Source organism: Saimiri boliviensis, chromosome 17 (assembly GCF_048565385.1).
Source record: "Saimiri boliviensis isolate mSaiBol1 chromosome 17, mSaiBol1.pri, whole genome shotgun sequence".
NCBI classification, from domain to species: Eukaryota; Metazoa; Chordata; class Mammalia; order Primates; family Cebidae; genus Saimiri; species Saimiri boliviensis.
The window spans coordinates 8,059,228-8,078,516 of NC_133465.1; the positions used below are offsets into that span (position 1 = coordinate 8,059,228).

Below are 19,289 nucleotides of genomic sequence, written 5' to 3' on the forward strand. Positions count from 1 at the left end.
ATTACAGGCATGAGCCACCACGTCCAGCCTACAGAATTGTTTTCATGGTGGCTGGATTAAAATCCAAACCACATCCACTAGATGAGATATGAAGGTGAAAATATCTAACCACTCCTTTAGGCCTACAAGGACTTTATGGTTTGGCCCCTGCCTAGCTCTTGAAACTCTTGCTGTATCCATCTTGCCTTTGCTCATTGAAGTCCAGCCTTTGCACTTTCACTTCCTTCTTCCTGGAAATCTCTTCCCTTACCTCTTCTTATACCTCCTTTTGGGCATTTAAGTCCTTACATGAACAGTCATTTCCCTCCCAGGAGTTCAAGGCTGCAGTAAGTCACAGTTGCACCACTGTACTCCAGCCTGGGTGACAGAACAAGACTCTGTCTCAAAACATAATAATAATAATATTAACATTATCATATTTGTTTGCTTCTGTTTATTGTCTACTAGAGTGAGAGACCCAGGAACACAGGGACCAGAATAGTAGTAGCACCTGGCTCTAAGCAAATGCTCATTAGATATGCATTAAATGGGCTGGTCGCAGTGGCCCATGCTTACAATCCCAGCACTTTGGGAGAACAAGGTGGGTGGATCACCTGAAATGAGGAGTTCAAGACCAGCCTGACCAAAATGACAAAACCTTGTTTCGGCCGGGTGTGGTGGCTCACACCTGTAATCCAAGCACTTTGGAGGCTAAGGCAGGCGGATCACCTGAGGTTGGGAGTTCAAGACCATCCTGACCAATATGGTGAAACCTGGTCTTAAAAACAAAAAACAAAAAACAAAAAAAAAAACCTCGTTTCTACTAAAAATGCAAAAATTAGTCAGGCACGGTGGTGGGCACCTGTAATCCCAGGTACTGGGGAGGCTGAGGCAGGAGAATTGCTTGAACCTGGGAGGTGGAGGTTGCAGTGAGCCGAGATCCCACCATTGTACTCCAGGCAGGGCAACAAGAGCGAAACTCCATCTCAAAAATAAATAAATAAGCTCTTTGAGGAAGCCGGGGTCGTAGCTGTTGTGGATCCGTAGTCCGCGAGCTCCTGCTCCTGACTCACCGCTGTTCGCTCTTGCCGAGGAACAAGTCGGTCAGGAAGCCGCGCAGCAGCCATGGCTTTTAAGGATACCGGAAAAACACCCGTGGAGCCGGAGGTGGCGATTCACCGGATTCGAATCACTCTAACCAGCCGCAACGTGAAGTCGCTGGAGAAGGTGTGTGCTGACTTGATCAGAGGAGCAAAGGAGAAGAATCTGAAAGTGAAAGGACCGGTTCGAATGCCGACGAAGACTTTGAGAATCACTACAAGAAAAACACCTTGTGGTGAAGGTTCTGAAACATGGGATCGTTTCCAGATGAGAATCCACAAGCGACTCATTGACCTCCACAGTCCTTCTGAGATTGTTAAGCAGATTACTTCCATCAGTATTGAGCCAGGAGTTGAGGTGGAAGTCACCATTGCAGATGCTTAAGTCAGTTATTTTAATAAATTGATTACCAGTTGTTAAAAATAAATAAATAAATAAATATATATATATATATAAATAAAAGTATGCATCAAATGAATGAATGGGAGTTGGGGCTGGCCTCTGAAAGGGTAGGCAGTCTTCCCAGACAAAGGAATGAAATGCACAGAGGTGTGAAATCAGAGGTAAGCACAGTCTACCCCAGGAGTGGCTGGCTCGGGTCTAGCAGAGGACTAGACGTGGACTAGTATGAAAGGAGGTTGAGGACACAGAATGGGTGTAGATTGTGGAGTGCTCTGCAGTTTAGACTGAAGAATCAGGACTCTATCCTGCAGGGTAATAGGAAGCCACTGAAGAACTTTCAGCTGAGGAGTGGCCTAATTAAAGCTGTATTTCGAGAAAATTAGTCCCGACTCTGCCGCAGAATAGACTGAAGCAGGACCAGCTGCATAGCTGTCAGGACCCAGTGCAAAAGGGACATGCCGGGCCCCTTGTTCAAAAAGTAGGGAAAAAAGTGCCATTAGAGGCACTAAAATATGAACCTCTCTTTTTTTTTTTTTTTTTTTTTAGACAAACTCTCACTCTGTCACCTAGGCTAGTACGCAGTGGCATGATCTTGGTTCACTGCAGCCTCCACCTCCCGGGTTCAAGCGATTCCTCCCTCAGCCTCCCAAGTAACTGGGACTACCACCACTCCCGGCTAATTTTTGTATTTTTTTGCAGAGATGGGATTTCCCCATGTTGGTCAGGCTGGTTTTGAATTCCTGACCTCAAATAATCCACATGCCTCGGCCTCTCAAAGTGCTGGGATTACAAGCATGAGCAACCACACCCAGCCTCAGCTATTTTCCTTTCATCAGCTTCTGATGGTTTTTGTTTTAGAGACAGGGTCTTGCTATGTTGCCCAGACTAGAATACAGTAACATGATTTTGGCTCACTGCAACCTCTGCTTCCCGGATTCAAGCAATTCTTCTGCCTCAGTCTCCTGAGTAGCTGGGATTACAGGTACTTGCCACCATGCCAGGCTAATTTTTGTATTTTTACTAGAGATAGGGTTTTGCCGTGTTGGCCAGCCTGGTCTCAAACTCCTAGACTCAAGTGATCCGCCCACATCAGCCTCCCAAAGTGCCGACATTACTGGTGTGAGCCACTGCACCCAGCAAGAGTCCACTGAATGATCTTCCAGTCTCAGCCTCCAAGTAGCTGGGGTTACAGGCACATATCACCACACCTGGCTTTCTCATGGTATTTTTTTCTTTGCTGTTTAATGTTTAAATGTTTAAAACAGGCCAGTCGAGGTGGCTCACACCTGTAATACCAGCACTTTGGGAGGCTGAGGCGAGAGGATCACTTGAGGCCAGGAGTTTGAGCCTGGCGAGCATGGCAAAACCTCATCTCTACCAAAAATACAAAAATTAGCTGGGTGTGGTGGCAGGTGCCTGTAAGATTAGCTACTCAGGAGGCTGAGGCTTGAGAATTGCTTGAGCCTGGGAGGCAGAAGTTGCAGTAAGCCGAGTTCATTCCGTTGCACTCCAGCCTGGGTGACAGACTGAGACCCTGTCTCAAAAAACGAAAAGATGTTTAAAATAAACATTTTCAGGCCAGCAGTGGAGGCTCACGCTTGTAATCCCAGCACTTTGGGAGGCCCAGGCAGGCGGATCACCTGTGGTCAGGAGTTCAAGGCCAGCCTGGCTAACATGATGAAACCCTGTCTCTACTAAAAATACAAAAAATGAGTGGGGCATGGTGGTAAGAGCCTGTAATCCCAGCTACTTGGGAGGCTGAGGCAGGAGAATCTCTTGAACACAGGAGGCGGAGATTGCAGTGAGCCGAGATTGTGCCATTGTACTCTAGCTTGGGCAACAAGAGCAAAACTCCCATCTCAAAAAAAAAAAAAAAAAAAAAAGCCGGGCGCGGTGGCTCACGCCTGTAATCCCAGCACTTTGGGAGGCCGAGACGGGTGGATCATGAGGTCAACAGATCGAGACCATCCTGGTCAACGTGGTGAAACCCCGTCTCTACTAAAAATACAAAAAAACTAGCTGGGCATGGTGGCGTGTGCCTGTAATCCCAGCTACTCAGGAGGCTGAGGCAGGAGAATTGCCTGAACCCAGGAGGCGGAGGTTGCGGTGAGCCGAGATCGCGCCATTGCACTCCAGCCTGGGTAACAAGAGTGAAACTCCGTCTCAAAAAAAAAAAAAAAAAAAAAAAAAAAAAAAAAAAAAAAATGGTGATCTTGATTTTGACCAGACTGGTCTCAGACTTCTGGCCTCAAGCAATTCTCCCATCTTGGTCTCACAAAGTGCTAGGATTACAGGTGTGAGCCCAGCCTAATATTTTTCTACCTTCAGCTTCCTGATAAAGAAGGAAGGACGGCCGGGTGTGGTGGCTCACACCTATAATCCCAGCACTTTGGGAGGCCGAGGCGGGTGGATCACGAGGTCAAGAGATCGAGACCATCCTGGTCAACAAGGTTAAACCCCTGTCTCTACTAAAAATACAAAAATTAGCTGGTCATGGTGGTGCACGCCTGTAGTCCCAGCTACCTGGGAGGCTGAGGTAGGAGAATTGCTTGAACTGAGGAGGCAGAGGTTGCAGTGAGCCGAGATTGTGCCATTGCACTTAGCCTGGGTAACAAGAGCGAAACTCCATCTCAAAAAAAAAAAAAAAAAAAAAAGAAGGATGGACTGAAAAAGAGCCATGGGTTGCCTCAGCCTTCCCTTTCCTTCATGTCATTGTTGCCAGGCTAAGTGGTCCAAACAGGGAAGTGACATGACTAAGAAAAGATCTCATAAGATGTCGTGATCATCCATGCCTCCTAAAATGCCATTGCTTGCTTTCTGTGTTCAAAGCCAAGTTCTGCTCTCAGTGGAGAGTGTGGTCTCTCAGCTGTCAGCACTCCCACTTATTCATTCTTTTTCTTTTTCTTTTTCTTTTTTTTGAGATAGTCTCAAGCCAGGCATGGTGGCTCAGGCCTGTAATCCCTGCACTTTGGGAGGCTGAGGACAGCGGATCACAAGGTCAAGAGATCAAGACCATCCTTGCCAACATGGTGAAACCCCGTCTCTAAAAAAAAAAAAAGTAAAAAAAAAAAAAAAAGAGTCTTTCATTCTATCACCTATGCTGGGGTGCAGTGGCAAGATCATAGCTATCCAATCTTCCCAGATCAGCCTCCTAAGTAGCTGGGACTAGAGGTGTGTGCCACTATGCTTGGCTAAGTTTTTTTTTTTTTTTTTTGAGACGGAGTCTTATTCTTCACCAGGCTGGAGTACAGTGGTGCACTCTCAGCTCATTGCAACGTTTGCCTCCTGGATTCAAGAGATTCTCCTGCCTCAGCCTCCCGAGTAGCTGGGACTACAGGCACACACCACCACACCCAGCTAATTTTTTTTTTTTTTTTTTTTTTTTGAGACGGAGTTTCGCTCTTGTTACCCAGGCTGGAGTGCAATGGCGCAATCTCGGCTCACCGCAACCTCTGCCTCCTGGGTTCAGGCAATTCTCCTGCCTCAGCCTCCTGAGAAGCTGGGATTACAGGCACGTGCCACCATGCCCAGCTACTGTTTTGTATTTTTAGTAGAGACGGGGTTTCACCATGTTGACCAGGATGGTCTCGATCTCTTGACCTCGTAATCCACCCGCCTCGGCCTCCCAAAGTGCTGGGATTACAGGCTAGAGCCACTGTGCCCAGCCGGTCTTGATCTCTTGACCTCATGCTCCACCCACCTCAGCCTCTCAAAGTACTAGGATTACAGGCTACAGCCACTGCGCCCGGTGCCTGGCTAATTTTTTTTTTTTTTTCCAAGCTAGCTGAGATTTTATTTTGGACAAAAAAAAAAAAAAAAAAAAAAAAAAAAAAAAAAAAGCCAATTGAATTGTTTTGCAGTTGGCGGCATGGGCAAGGGGGAGTCCCCAGGCAGTAAACTCCCCGCGGGTGGGCTGAGGGCTAGGGCTGAGCGTCGAGTGGGTCTCCTGTTCCCTGTGCTCCCCTGCACTGCAGCCTCCCTCCCAGGCTCTGGGGCAGCCTCAGGAGGGGCAGGCTGGGAGGGGCTGTTGCAGCTGTTCACCTGGGCAGGACGTCAGAGGACTCGGATACCAGCCTCCCATCGCGGGTCTCAATCATCTTCACAACCACAGCCTTGATGGAGCTGGTGCAGCTGAAGGTGGAGCCCCCGCCAGAGCCAAAGCTGGAGCCCAGGCTGTAGCTGAGGCCGGGGCTTGTGAGGCCCCCATAGGCAGAGCTCAGACCACTTGCATAGGCGCTGGTGGTCTTCGTGTGGATACTCATGCTCTGCATCCCGGACTCCAGCCGGCTCTCCTCGCCCTCCAGTAGCTTGCGGTAGGTGGCGATCTCGATGTCCAGGGCCAGTTTGACATTCATCAGCTCCTGGTAGTCACGCAGCTGCCGTGCCATGTCCTGCCTGGCCTGCTGCAGAGCTTCCTCCTGGCACGAGCATCCTTGAGCACCTGCTCCCCACGATGCTCAGCATCTAAAATGGCGACCTCCAGGGAAGCCCTCTGGCCTTTGAGGCCCTCGATCTCAGCCTGGAGCCGGCTGATGTTCCGGTTCATCTCGGAGATCTGTCTTCGTACGCCGCAGGTCATCCCTGTGCTTCCCAGCCAGCGTCTGCCGCTCCTCATACTTGGTCTGGTATACGCTCTCCGCCTCAGCCCGGCTGCCATTGGCGATCTCCTCGTACTGCGCCTTGACCTCAGCGATGATGCTGTCCACGTCCAGGGAGCGGCTGTTGTCCAGGGACAGCACCGCAGACGTGTCGGAGATCTGGGGCTGCAGCTCCCGGATCTCCTCTTCATACAGCTGCCTGAGGAAGCTGATCTCGTCAGTCAGTCCTTCCAGGCGGGACTCCAGCTCTACCTTGTTCATGTCAGCTTCATCCACATCCTTCTTGATGAGGACAAATTCATTCTCCATCTCTGTACGCTTATTGATCTCTTCCTCATATTTGTTCTTGAAGTCTTCCACCAGCCCCTGCATGCTGCCAAGCTCCGCCTCCAGCTTCAGCTTCTCCTGGCCCAGAGTCTCCAGCTGCATCCTCAGGTTGTTGATGTAGCTCTCAAACATGTTGTCCATGTTGCTCCTAGCCGTTTTCTGCTGCTGCAGGAGACTCCACTTGGTCTCTAGCATCTTGTTCTGCTGCGCCAGGAACCGCACCTTGTCGATGAAGGAAGCAAACTTGTTGTTGAGGGTCTTGATCTGCTCCTTCTCCTGGGTACGCACGGCCTGGATGTTGGGGTCCACATCCAGCTTAATGGGGTTCAGCAGGCTCTGGTTGATGTTGACGGCGGTGATGCCTCCCATGCCTATGCCGCTGGCGCCAGCATAGCCTGCACCCAGGCCACCGTGGAAGCCAGTGCTGCTTACTCGGGAGAAGCTCGAGGAGCTCGAGCAGGCACTGGACCCACTAGTGAAGGAGCGGCTGCTGAAGGCCCTGGGGCCAGAGGTGGACACCCTGTAGGATTTCTGGGTCACCTTGATGGACATGGTGGAGGCAGGAGTTGAGGCAGGAGGGCTGAACCAGGGAGAGATTCCAGAAGGAGCGGAGAAACTGCTTCTTCAATTTTTTTTTTTTTTTTTTTTTAAAGACGGGTTTCACCATGTTGGTCAGGCTGATCTTGAACTCCCAACCTCAGGTGATCCACCCGTCTTGGCCTCCAAAGTGCTTGGATTACAGGCATGAGCCACCACGCTCAGCCTAATTTTTTTTTTTTTTTTTTTTTGAGACGGAGTTTCGCTCTTGTTACCCAGGCCGGAGTGCAATGGCACGATCTCGGCTCACCGCAACCTCCGCCTCCTGGGTTCAGGCAATTCTCCTGCCTCAGCCTCCCAAGTAGCTGGGATTACAGGCACGTGCCACCATGCCCAGCTAATTTGTTTTTGTATTTTTAGTAGAGATGCGGTTTCACCATGTTGACCAGGATGGTCTTGATCACTTGACTTCGTGATCCACCCGCCTCGGCCTCCCAAAGTGCTGGGATTACAGGCTTGAGCCACCGCACCCGGCCCTAGCCTAATTTTTAAAGAAATTTTTCATAGAGATGTGGTCTGGCCATATTGCCAAGACTTGTCTTGAACTCTTGGGCTCAAAGGATCTCCTCCCTCCTGGGTCTCTCAAAGTGCTGGGATTACAAGCGTGAGCCACTGTTTTTGAGGTTCCTTGCAGAAAGAGCCTTTCCATGTTCACACCCATCTTAGCAACCAGCTGCGCTCAGCCTCCCCACGTATTCAGTTGTAGATATAACATGCTTACCTTGTACTCATTTGGAGTCTGGCTGAACTCCCACACATTTGTAGGTCCCCCAGAATTCTGTGCTCATGGTGCATCTGCAACACTGTCTGAATGGGACAGCATATTACATATCTTCTCTGCTCACACACATGCACCCGTCCTCCACTGGATGTCACGTACAAAGCACATATTCAAAGATAGGAGTAGGAAAATTTCAAGTCACCGATGGCATTAAGCTCCAAGAATGTTTGGGGGTTAAAAAAAAATCAACAGTTTTTTTTTTTTTTTTTTTTTTTGAGATGGAGTTTCGCTCTTGTTACCCAGGCTGGAGTGCAATGGCGCGATCTCGGCTCACCGCAACCTCTGCCTCCTGGATTCAGGCAATTCTCCTGCCTCAGCCTCCCAAGTAGCTGGGATTACAGGCACACGCCACCATGCCCAGCTAATTTTTTTGCATTTTTAGTAGAGACGGGGTTTCACCATGTTGACCAGGATGGTCTCGACTTCTTGATCTCGTGATCCACCCGCCTTGGCCTCCCAAAGTGCTGGGATTACAGGCGTGAGCCACCGCGCCCAGCCAAAAATCGACAGTTTTAAACAAAACAATGAGCAAGGGCCTTGTGTGACTGTGCAGGTCTCACTTCATGAAGTTGGCCTTGGACTGGAAGGAGTGGGTTTGAGGACGTGGCTGACGGTTTGGATGTGAGGTGTTGTGAACTTGGGCTAAGGATTTAAGGTGACAGTTGAAAGGAGAAGAAAAACCTCTCCAAGGAAAATTGGCAAGATTTGAAGAAAAATTAAAAGACGTGGAGATAATTTTTTTTTTTTTTTTTTTTTTGAGACGGAGTTTCGCTCTTGTTACCCAGGCTGGAGTGCAATGGCGCGATCTCGGCTCACTGCAACCTCCGCCTTCTGGGTTCAGGCAATTCTCCTGCCTCAGCCTCCTGAGTAGCTGGGATTACAGGCACGTGCCACCATGCCCAGCTAATTTTTTGTATTTTTAGTAGAGACGGGGTTTCACTATGTTGACCAGGATGGTCTCGATCTCTTGACCTCGTGATCCACCCACCTCAGCCTCCCAAAGTGCTGGGATTACAGGCTTGAGCCACCGTGCCCGGCTTTTTTTTTTTTTTTTTTTTAGATGGAATTTCACTCTTGTTGCTCAGTGAGTGCAATTGCGCAATCTCGGCTCACCGCAACCTCTACCTCCCAGGTTCAAGCAATTCTCCTGCCTCAGCCTCCCAAGTAGCTGGGCTTACAGGCATGCAGAAGCATGCCTGGCTAATTTTGTATTTTTGGTAGAAACGGAGTTTCTCCATGTTGGTTCAGCTGGTCTCAAACTCCTGACCTCAGGTGATCTGCCTGCCTTGGCCTCCCAAAGTGCTGGGATGACAGGTGTGAGCCACCGTGCCCAAACTTTTTTTTTTTTTTTTCTCGAGATGGTGTCTCACTGTGTCACCCAGGTTGGAGTGCAATGGCACGATCTTGGCTCACTACAACCTCCGCCTCCCAGGTTCAAGCAATTCTTCTGCCTCAACCTCCTGAGTAGCTGGGATTACAGGTGCACACCTGGCTAATTTTTGTAGTTTTTTTTTTTTTGAGACGGAGTTTCGCTCTTGTTACCCAGGCTGGAGTGCAGTGGCGCTATCTCGGCTCACCGCAACCTCCGCCTCCTGGGTTCAGGCAATTCTCCTGCCTCAGCCTCCTGAGTAGCTGGGATTACAGGCACGCACCACCATGCCCAGCTAATTTTTTGTATTTTTAGTAGAGACAGGGTTTCACCATGTTGACCAGGATGGTCTTGATCTCTTGAACTCGTGATCCACCTGCCTCGGCCTCCCAAAGTGCTGGGATTACAGGCTTGAGCCACCGCGCCCGGCTTAATTTTCGTAGTTTTTTTTTTTTTTTTTTTTGAGACGGAGTTTCACTCTTGTTACCCAGGCTGGAGTGCAATGGCGCGATCTCAGCTCACCGCAACCTCCGCCTCCTGGGCTCAGGCAATTCTCCTGCCTCAGCCTTCCGAGTAGCTGGGATTACAGGCGTGCGCCACCATGCCCAGCTAGTTTTTGTATTTTTAGTAGAGACGGGGTTTCACCATGTTGACCAGGATGGTATCGATCTCGTGACCTCGTGATCCACCCGCCTCGGCCTCCCAAAGTGCTGGGATTATAGGCGTGAGCCACCGCGCCCAGCCAATTTTTGTAGTTTTAATAGAGATGGAGTTTCACCATGGTGACCAGGTTGGTCTTGAACTCCTGACCTCTGGTCTCCAACTCCTTTCCTCAGGTGATCTGCCGCCTTGGCCTCCCATACAGCTGGGATTACAGGCATGAGCCACTGGGCGTGGCCGAGATAATGACTCATAATATGTGGTATTGGAAGCTAAGGCGGGCGGATCACCTGACGTTGGGAGTTCAAGACCAGCCTGACCAACATGGTGAAACCCCGTTTAAAAAAAAAAAAAAAAAAAAAAAAAAAAAGCCGGTCGCGGTGGCTCAAGCCTGTAATCCCAGCACTTTGGGAGGCGGAGGCGGGTGGATCACAAGGTCGAGAGATCGAGACCAACCTGGTGAACATGGTGAAACCCCGTCTCTACTAAAAATACAAAAAATTAGCTGGGCATGGTGGTGCGTGCCTATAATCCCAGCTACTCAGGAGGCTGAGGCAGGAGAATTGCCTGAACCCAGGAGGCGGAGGTTGCGGTGAGCCGAGATCGCGCCATTGCACTCCAGCCTGGGTAACAAGAGTGAAACTCCGTCTCAAAAAAAAAAAAAAAAAAAATGTGGTATCTACAGGCAAGTCTACTCGCCACTGCTAGACTGTGAGCTCTGTGAGAGCTGTGGCTTCAGTTGAAGGTCTCTGGCCTCCCCAGGGCTTCAGCACACAGTCCCTAGAGATGCTCAGTGAAGGTTTGCTGACCCAAGTAGACACATAAGGAGGGGAGTTCAGGCATGGGGGTGAGGGTGCCAGGAGGCAGAGAACCGAAATAGACCAGGCTGCAGGGCAGGGGTCTCAGGGCAGTGCTGGGGACTGAGAATGTGGTGTTGAGAGGGCTTCGGGGAGAAGCGATAGGAAGATGGGGAAGCCTCTGCACGTGGACAGAGCCAGTGGTGTGGACAGGGGCTGTGAGATTGGAGAAGGTGGTGTCTGGAGGACTGGTAGCGGCTCTCAACAGGGGAACGTCCCTTTTGGGGTGGCCTTTATCCATCTCTGCGTGGCCCGTCCTAGCTTCCCTCCTGGCTCGGCCAGCCTCCCGGCTGGTCTCTTCACCTTCCTCGTGATCTCTAGCTTTTTATTCCTCAGACATTCGGCTCCATCTGCTCCCGGACTCTTCCGCCGCATCTTTATCTTAGTGTCTTTCTAACTCCCTGCCTGGGGCCCCCATCTTTGAGCATATATCAGCTTCTCTCTCTGTCGTTGCGTTTCTCTGGGGTTATCTTTCCCTCTACTCCGCCCGGACACGCCCTCTATCTCTTCCTCCCACCCTGTCCCAGTCCAGTACCTAGGGTGGGGGTAATCGGGAGACCGCTGGGTCCCTAAGAGGAGGCAGGGGGCGTGGGCGGAGGCGGGCCCAACCCTCTCCATATTTACATATGTATGAGGTCGCCTGGGCCAGTGGCGAGGAGGTGGAGCTTCTGGGGGTGGGAAGGGGGCGGGCACCCCCAGAGCCGCAGAGTATAAAGACCGCGATCCGCGACCGCGGGCCCCGCACTGCTGAGGAGCGGAGCCTCCGCCTGGGGGGCCCCCCATCCCTGGCTGTCCCCCAACTGCGCGTTCCCGCCCCACCCCCGCGGCCGAGCCGCCACTGGTGCAGTGGTCTCTGCCTGGCGGAGGGAGCCTTGAGCTTCGTTCCACAGCCTCTTTGCATCTTGGATTTCGGGGCGGCCCCCTCCCCCACCTCTCCCTGCCTTTTTGTACCCCTCTTTTTTCTGCGTTTTGCTCGGTTTCTGTAGCCGTCTGTTTTTGCATCCCTTTTCGCTTTGCTTCTAGACGGTTTGGGGGTTCAAGCTGCATTCACACCTTCCTCTTGTTATTCTCCCCTGCTCTGACAGCACCCCTTTTCATCGCAGTTGGGGGGCCTAGGATCGGTGCATCTTCCGCCGCGCTGCCAGCACCCCGCAGCGCGTGGCCGTGCACCCCGGAATTTGCAGCAGCTGCATATCTGAGGGGGGTCTCCTTTGCCCCCGCCGCCTTCGCTCCCCGCGCTTTTGGGTGTGTGGAGGGCTACAGCGCGCGGCGTCCCCGCTTCTCCGCAGCCCCCAGCCCCTGGCCGGGACTCGCCCCGCGCCGCCAAGATGGTCATCCAGAAAGAGAAGAAGAGCTGCGGGCAGGTGGTTGAGGAGTGGAAGGAGTTCGTGTGGAACCCGAGGACGCACCAGTTCATGGGCCGCACCGGGACCAGCTGGGGTACGAAGGGCCGGCACGCGAGGGGCGGTGGGGGAGCCGCGGGGCGACGCCTTGGGGGGGCGACGCCTTGGGGGCGCAGGGTCCCGCCAGCGCGGCCCCAGCTCCCCTCCCGGGTACCCGCGTCCAGCCCCCCTGCCGGGCTCTGGGCTGGGAGGGGGCCGAATCGCCAGTCTAATCTCCCCGGCTGGCCGTGCGGAGGCGGAGAAAGTAGGTCACAGCCGCCTTCCCGCCCCCCGCGGAGCCCCCTCGGGCGGGGGGTCGCCTGCTCTGCCTGCGTGTCCGCGCCGCGGCGCTCACACTCCCTCTTGGGGCCTGTCCGCTCCACACGGGCGTCCCCACCTCCAAAGAGCGCCCCTTCCCTACCTCCGGCTCTCACTAGCTCTTCAGCCCCGTTTATTTTTAGCCCGTGCCCACCCCCTGGACCCTGGGAATGTTCTTGAGGGGGCGGGTCTTGGGGGGGGTGTTAGGGGGGTTCTTCACGGCGGAAGTTGTCTGTATCCCACCGCCTGGCCTTGGGAGCCTTCTGTGACTGCTTTGTAGGTCGGGGGCTGCTGATAGTATGAGGTTTTCGGAGGCTGCAGGTTTTGCTCCCATGTCGGTGGCGGAGGAAGGAGTGGCCACTGTGCTGAGATGTGTGCATCAGCCAGCCCAGTGTCTGTGGCAGTCGGATGGCTTGGGAGCCTGCCCAGGCTGACCATGGCAGGGCTCAGGGAGTTGTAGTGGTCAGGGGGCTCTGGTGACCCGCACAGGTGCAGGTGAGGAGGGGTGGAATTTTCCCAAGAGGGATGGTCAAGCTGGGTCACCGAGACACAGGGGACGCTGTGTGAAACGGTTTACAATTTTTCCAAACTGACTGGGCACTGTCCCCATCAGTCCACCGGCTCAGGGGCCCCCAAGGTGGGTCCCATGCAATCCATGCCCTCAGAGAACTCAAAGTCCAGCCCCTGGGATGGGAAGAATCCAGCAATGCTTGGGAGAACTGGAGGACTTCACGGTAGAAGTGTCTTCTGCGATGGAAGGATTGGGATTCCAGAGTGGTGGGAACAGGGGGCCCTTACTTCAGGCGGGGTAGCCATAGAGAGATCCAGCCAAGCAAGGGACGGCTATGGGAGATTCTGCCTTTCCTCCTTGCCTCTGCCCAGGGTGCTGGGTGTGAGCTGAGGGTGGAGTGACTGTCAAAGGTTCCAACAAGCTGTCTCTGAGAGATTTATAGCTAGGCTAGTGTTAGGGCTTTCATTTCAGGAACTGATCAAAGTTTGGCTTCTCCAGGGCACCAGGAGAGAGATTTTGCTTTTCAAACCTAAGGGTTTGAAAAGCAAACCCTCACGTTCTGCAAGGTGGTATGAGGGTTTGCTTGTAAGTGGTGGCCAGTACCCACTTAAAAAGTCATCGTGCTGGTCAGGTGCGGTGGCTCACACCTGTAATCCCAGCACTTTGGGAGGCCGAGGCAGGTGGATCACATGAGGTCGGGAGTTCAAGACCAGCCTGACCACCAACATGGAGAAACCCAGTCTCTACTAAAAATACAAAATTAGCCAGGCGTGATGGTGCAGGCCTGTAGTCCCAGCTATGCAGGAGGCTGAGGCAGGAGAATCGCTTGAACCCGGAGGCGCAGAGGTTGGAGCGAGCTGAGATCGCGCCACTGCACTCCAGCTTGGCAACAGAGCAAGACCCCATCTCAAAAAAAAAAAAAAAAAAAAAAAAAAAAAAGTCATCATGCTAGCACAGCTTTAAGCATGCGTATGAGTGCAGAGGTAACAGATGTGTGCCTTTTCAGGACTATGCATGGCTGAAAAGTTGGAAATGTAATTGGAGGCAAAACGACAGCAGCCTACACTTGAAGTTGCCCCAGCAAGGAGAGTTTAGGTCTCTGTGGCTGCCACAAGGTCGGGCTTCACTGTGCCCTAGGGCTAGGAGGGGGCTGGGAGTCATGGCTGAAAGCCAGACACAACCGCCTGTTTCCAGCTTGCCTCATTTTGCTCCCAGGGGAAGGCTCTAAGACATCCCTGTGGGTCTGTGACCAGGCCCAGTGCAGAACTTCAGAGTGGGTAGAGGGGTGCGTGGGGATAGGTGAGGGTACAGTGGGAACCGTAGGCCCTGCTGACCCTGTGTCCTCCTCCCTAGCCTTTATCTTCCTCTTCTACCTCGTCTTTTATGGCTTCCTCACCGCCATGTTCTCCCTCACCATGTGGGTGATGCTACAGACTGTCTCCGACCATACCCCCAAGTACCAGGACCGACTGGCCACACCAGGTAAGTGTTGAGGCTCCCCCTGCCAGCTACTCTAACTGCTGTTGTGCCCCTAAACCTCCAGAAGGAACTTGCAGTTCTTTCCAGGAGTTTGATTCTGATGACCCAATCCCTATATGCTTGGGAAGTTCTTCTTGGAATCTGTCCTCCTTCCCATTCCCTACAGCTGGGAACTGTGTGATTTGGGCATGTGGCAAATAACCACAGGAAATCACCCTCCCATGAAGACAATCTCAGATATTCACTGCTGTCCCCACCCTGGTGTTTTCTGTGTCCATTCTCTTCCCTCTGTGTGCAGTCCCTCATCTTATAGATACCCCCAACTTCTGCCTTTGTCGGCTGCAGGCTTGATGATTCGCCCCAAGACTGAGAACCTTGATGTCATTATCAATGTCAGTGACACTGAAAGCTGGGACCAGCATGTTCAGAAGCTCAACAAGTTCTTGGAGCGTGAGTGTAGGCCGGGCTGTGTGGCAGGTCAAGACTTCGGGCAGGGGATGGGGGACCTCAGAAATGGAGTATCTGGCTCCTGACTCTCTCCCCTCCCACCTCCTCAGCTTACAACGACTCTATCCAAGCCCAGAAGAATGATGTCTGCCGCCCTGGGCGCTATTACGAACAGCCAGATAACGGAGTCCTCAACTACCCGAAACGTGCCTGCCAATTCAACCGGACCCAGCTGGGCATCTGCTCCGGCATCGGGGACCCCACCCACTACGGTTACAGCACTGGGCAGCCCTGTGTCTTCATCAAGATGAACCGGGTACCCATGACCTTGGTCCCCAGGGTGAACGGAGGAAAGATCTGGAGCCATCACCTGCAGACAGTTGCCTCCTTTCACGAGAGAAATGTGGATGTTTGTGTAGCTGAGAGGGAAAGAGAGGCGGGGCCCTGGGAGGCTAAGCTCTATAGCTGGGAGGCTGGACGCCATTTTTCTTTTTCGAGACAGGGTCTCACTATGTTGCCCGTAGAATTAAGCTATTTGAACCCCTGGAATTATACTATTCTCCCATCTCAACCTCCTCCCTAGCAGTTGGGACTACAGTGCCTGGTTTAGCTTGGTCTGGATGCCCATCTTTGACGACTTCTTCCCCTGACACTCTTTACCTTCCGTCCTCACGCCAGGTCATCAACTTCTACGCAGGAGCAAACCAGAGCATGAATGTTACCTGTGCTGGGAAGGTGAGTTCACCGGGCCTTGTCCGCCTGCTCACCTGTGTATCCTTCACGGTTTCTGTGTAATTCACCTGTCTCTCCCTATCTTCGTTGCTTCCAGAAGCCCCATCACCATAGAAACAAGGGGGTAAGAGTGGGCTCGTGGGCTCCACTGTAGCTTGAAATCCAAGGGCCTCAAACTCCTCTTGCTTCTTTCTAGGATGCAGAGGTCTGCTCTCGTAGGGGCAGACGCACCCCCTCCTCCACCAATGCCCTGGCCTCTGGCTTCTTCCCTAACCCTTCCACCTTCTCCTTTATTCCCGGATTGTCCATATTTTTCACTCTCCCTCCCTATGGCCCCTACCCCGCAGTTCCTTCTGGGTATCTGGTAGCTGCTGATCTGTTAGCACCATCCGCCACCACTATGTTGTCCTTGGGATCCTGTTCCCCTCCACTCACTGCTCTGTCCTTTCTAGAAGCCTACTACCCGCTTCACATCCCCTTCCTTACTTCCTGTTCAACCCTTAATCATTTATCTGTTCTTTCTTGGCTCTGCTCCAGAAACTGATTCCTGAGGACGGGGTAAGAACTCGGGGTAGGAGTGGAGTAGGAGGCTTTCGTGTCATTACCAGCCTTCGGGAGTTCCTAGAATGATGACAGAGACAGACCATCCTTTCATCTACACACGCAGACACACACACGCAGACTCACAGCTCCAGGGAGGCAGACGTGAGGCAGGGAAAAGTGGGGGCGAAGGCAGAACAAAAGAACAAGTGGAAGTCTGGTGAGCCCCTGGGTGCCTGCCATCCCTAACTTGCTCACCCCCATCTTCCTGCACCCCCACAGCGAGATGAAGATGCTGAGAATCTCGGCTACTTCGTCATGTTCCCTGCCGACGGCAACATCGACCTCATGTACTTCCCGTACTACGGCAAAAAGTTCCACGTAAGTCCCAGGCGGATGGCGGGTGCGGGTGGTAAGCTATCGAAGGAGGCCGAGCGGGCCCAGGCCTAGACCCTGCACTGCTCCTCCGGCCCAGGTCAACTACACACAGCCCCTGGTGGCCGTGAAGTTCCTGAATGTGACCCCCAATGTGGAGGTGAATGTAGAATGCCGCATCAACGCCGCCAACATCGCCACAGACGATGAGCGAGACAAGTTTGCCGGCCGCGTGGCATTCAAACTCCGCATCAACAAAACCTGAGGCCCCTTCCTCCCACCCCACCTCTCTCCTGTGGATGCTCCTGGAATGTCCCTGACCCTGCCTGATCCCTCTCCTTCACCCACCCCAAAGGTATTTTTGATAACAGAGCTATGACTTGTCTGAGCCTCACACCCTTTTCCTTGACTTCTCAACCCAGCCTGAAGTCCATGGCGGTTCTCTGGTCACTCGCATTTCCCACCAACTTCTCCCAACCTCGGCTCAGTCAGAGAGGGAGCTGGGCTACCAAGATGGCCGGCCACAGAGGCGTTAGGAGCCTTTCTAGTTCTGGTTTAGCTGTGAGAGCGACCCACTCTCCTGCCTGCATATCCCCTGAGAGTTAATAGGAAGTGCCCATTGATCCACCCACCCACCACCCACATCCACACCCACACATCCCCCCACCTCCCACACACAAATGTGCACGCGTGCCTCGTTTTACCCCTTTGCTTCCAGAGATGATTGGGGCACTCCGTCCTTCCATTCCTAAGCTCTAGCCACTGTCCCTTGATCTCTCTCTCACTTTCTCCCTGTCTACACAGTCACTATCTTGGTGACTTTGGACTTATCTGGCTCCTGGGAAGCTTCTCTGCCTCTTCATCCCCATTCCCTCCTCTGAAAGGCACCCCTCTTTGTGACTGAGGACCAGGTGATTCTGTGGCCTTTGCCCTCTTTCCTGGCATGTTCTGATGCTCACCCTCTGGTGATTCTGTGAGCTGGGAAATGAAGGAATGGAAGCAAGGCCTGCTGTGTTGACCCTTCCCGAAAACCCTCTAGCAGCCCCTGACTTCAGTTTCTTTCCTTCTTCCTCTCTTTCCCTTTTTCTCTTTCTCTATCAACGAGGTTTCACACTTGTTGCCCAGGCTGGAGTACAATGGCGTGCGGCTTGGCTCACTGCAACCTCTGCCTCCCAGGTTCAAGCAATTCTCCTGCCTCAGCCTCCTGAGTAGCTGGGATTACAGGCATTTGCTACCACGCCTGGCTAATTATTTTTGTATTTTTAGTAGAGACGGGGTTTCACCATGTTGGCCAGGCTGGTCTTGAACTCCTGACCTCAGGTGATCTGCCCGTCTTGGCCTCCCAATGGGTTGGGATTATAGGCGTGAGCCACTGCACCCAGCCTTCAGTTTCTTCCTAGGCCCTTCTATCACCCAAATAGCTGCTACCCAGAGGGGCGGGGTTGACCTAGGCTGAATATCCACTTTGTTTTTATGGATGGCTCCCTTCCCCCATTCGCCTTCCCAGAATATCTTTCAAGTTCCACTTCCCAGGGAGCTCTGGGGGAGGGGTGGCCATTTTTGCTCCGTCCCCAGTGGCCACCTTGGAAACATCAGCTGGCTTTGGGACTATTCCACCTCCTTCCCCTGAGCCCAGATCTGCCCCCACCACCATCTCTCTGGTTTCTCTTAGCAAGTTATCAACGAATCACTAACTCCTTCCCTTTCCTCCGCATGCAGGCCTGGAAGTTCCAAATCTAGTCTCTGAATGTCTTGGCTCCATCTCCTTCAGACCCCTCTGCCTTTAAAAAAACAAAAACAAAAACAAAAAAAAAACCCATAACACCCATAGAATGTCAAATGAGGGGCCTCCTGCCTCCTGCTTTGAATACTCTGTAGCTGTAGAGTATTTTAACTCTTTGTCCTCCAGCATCGCTTCACTTCCTCCTGCCCTCTAACCTTTCTCTTTTTTTAATGCGGCAGCCTCCATACTCCACCCACTGGTGGACCCTTCCCTTTTTCTCTAGCTGGATCTGTTTCTTCTCTTCGGGTCCCCATGTTTTCCCGCCCCTGCCCCCCACCACAGTCTCTCTCTGCAGTTATTTAATGCCTGTGTCAGATCTACTGTAAAAAGAGGATTAAGTAAAATAAAATGAGAGCAATTATATATATAAATATATATCATACACAGAGCCCTGTGTGTGGGTTGTTCCTTTCTGAGCAGTTGGAAGAGTCCAGGGAAGGAGTGGAGGGTGGATCTGGGTGGTCCCAGGGGGATCCCCCGGGCCTTGGAGGCCGCTTCGTAGCTCTGACCTCTTCCTTCCAGTGTCCAAGCATCTACCTTCTTCACCTTGACTAATTTGGCGTACACGATCTTGAGATGACTCCATACAAGTTAGGCAGGAAGCCTACATCCCTTTTGTACCATAATGCTTATAAAGTGCCTACCCTGTGTGCATTCTAGGCACCATGAGGACACACTTATGAAAGAGGCAGAGTTCCTGCCCAAGAAGCTCCCCAGTTTAACGGGAGAGGTGAGGAGCACACGAGAAACTCTCATACAAGGGAAGGTTTCTCAGAGGATGGAGCATTTAAGCAGGAGCTTAAAGGAGGAGTGGTTGGCCTGGCGCGGTGGCTTATGCCTATAATCCCAGCACTTTGGGAGGCCAAGGCGGGTGGATCACGAGGTCAAGAGATCAAGACCATCCTGGTCAACATGGTGAAACCCCGTCTCTACTAAAAATACAAAAATTAGCTGGGCATGGTGGCGCACGCCTGTAGTCCCAGCTACTGGGGAGGCTGAGGCAGGAGAATTGCTTGAACCCAGGAGGCGGAGGTTGCAGTGAGCAGAGATC

General features: G+C 52.5%; 2 protein-coding genes and 1 pseudogene across 2 annotated transcripts; 2 read left to right on the forward strand and 1 right to left on the reverse strand.

Annotated features, from left to right (window-relative positions):
• Positions 1 to 998: 998 nt before the first annotated feature.
• On the forward strand, positions 999 to 1,519 carry LOC120366796 (small ribosomal subunit protein uS10-like). Its single transcript, XM_039476034.2, has one exon. It carries the CDS (start codon positions 1,105 to 1,107, stop codon positions 1,462 to 1,464), a length of 360 nt encoding a protein of 119 aa, XP_039331968.1. The 5' UTR covers positions 999 to 1,104; the 3' UTR covers positions 1,465 to 1,519.
• A 4,000-nt stretch (positions 1,520 to 5,519) lies between these two features.
• LOC120366797 (keratin, type II cytoskeletal 8 pseudogene) lies at positions 5,520 to 6,959 on the reverse strand (annotated as a pseudogene).
• A 4,437-nt stretch (positions 6,960 to 11,396) lies between these two features.
• Positions 11,397 to 18,626, forward strand: ATP1B2 (ATPase Na+/K+ transporting subunit beta 2). The gene is made up of 7 exons (XM_003929189.4): positions 11,397 to 12,111; positions 14,236 to 14,364; positions 14,707 to 14,811; positions 14,919 to 15,124; positions 15,487 to 15,543; positions 16,363 to 16,461; positions 16,556 to 18,626. Exons 1-7 carry the CDS (start codon positions 12,000 to 12,002, stop codon positions 16,718 to 16,720), a joined length of 873 nt encoding a protein of 290 aa, XP_003929238.1. The 5' UTR covers positions 11,397 to 11,999; the 3' UTR covers positions 16,721 to 18,626.
• Positions 18,627 to 19,289: the final 663 nt, after the last annotated feature.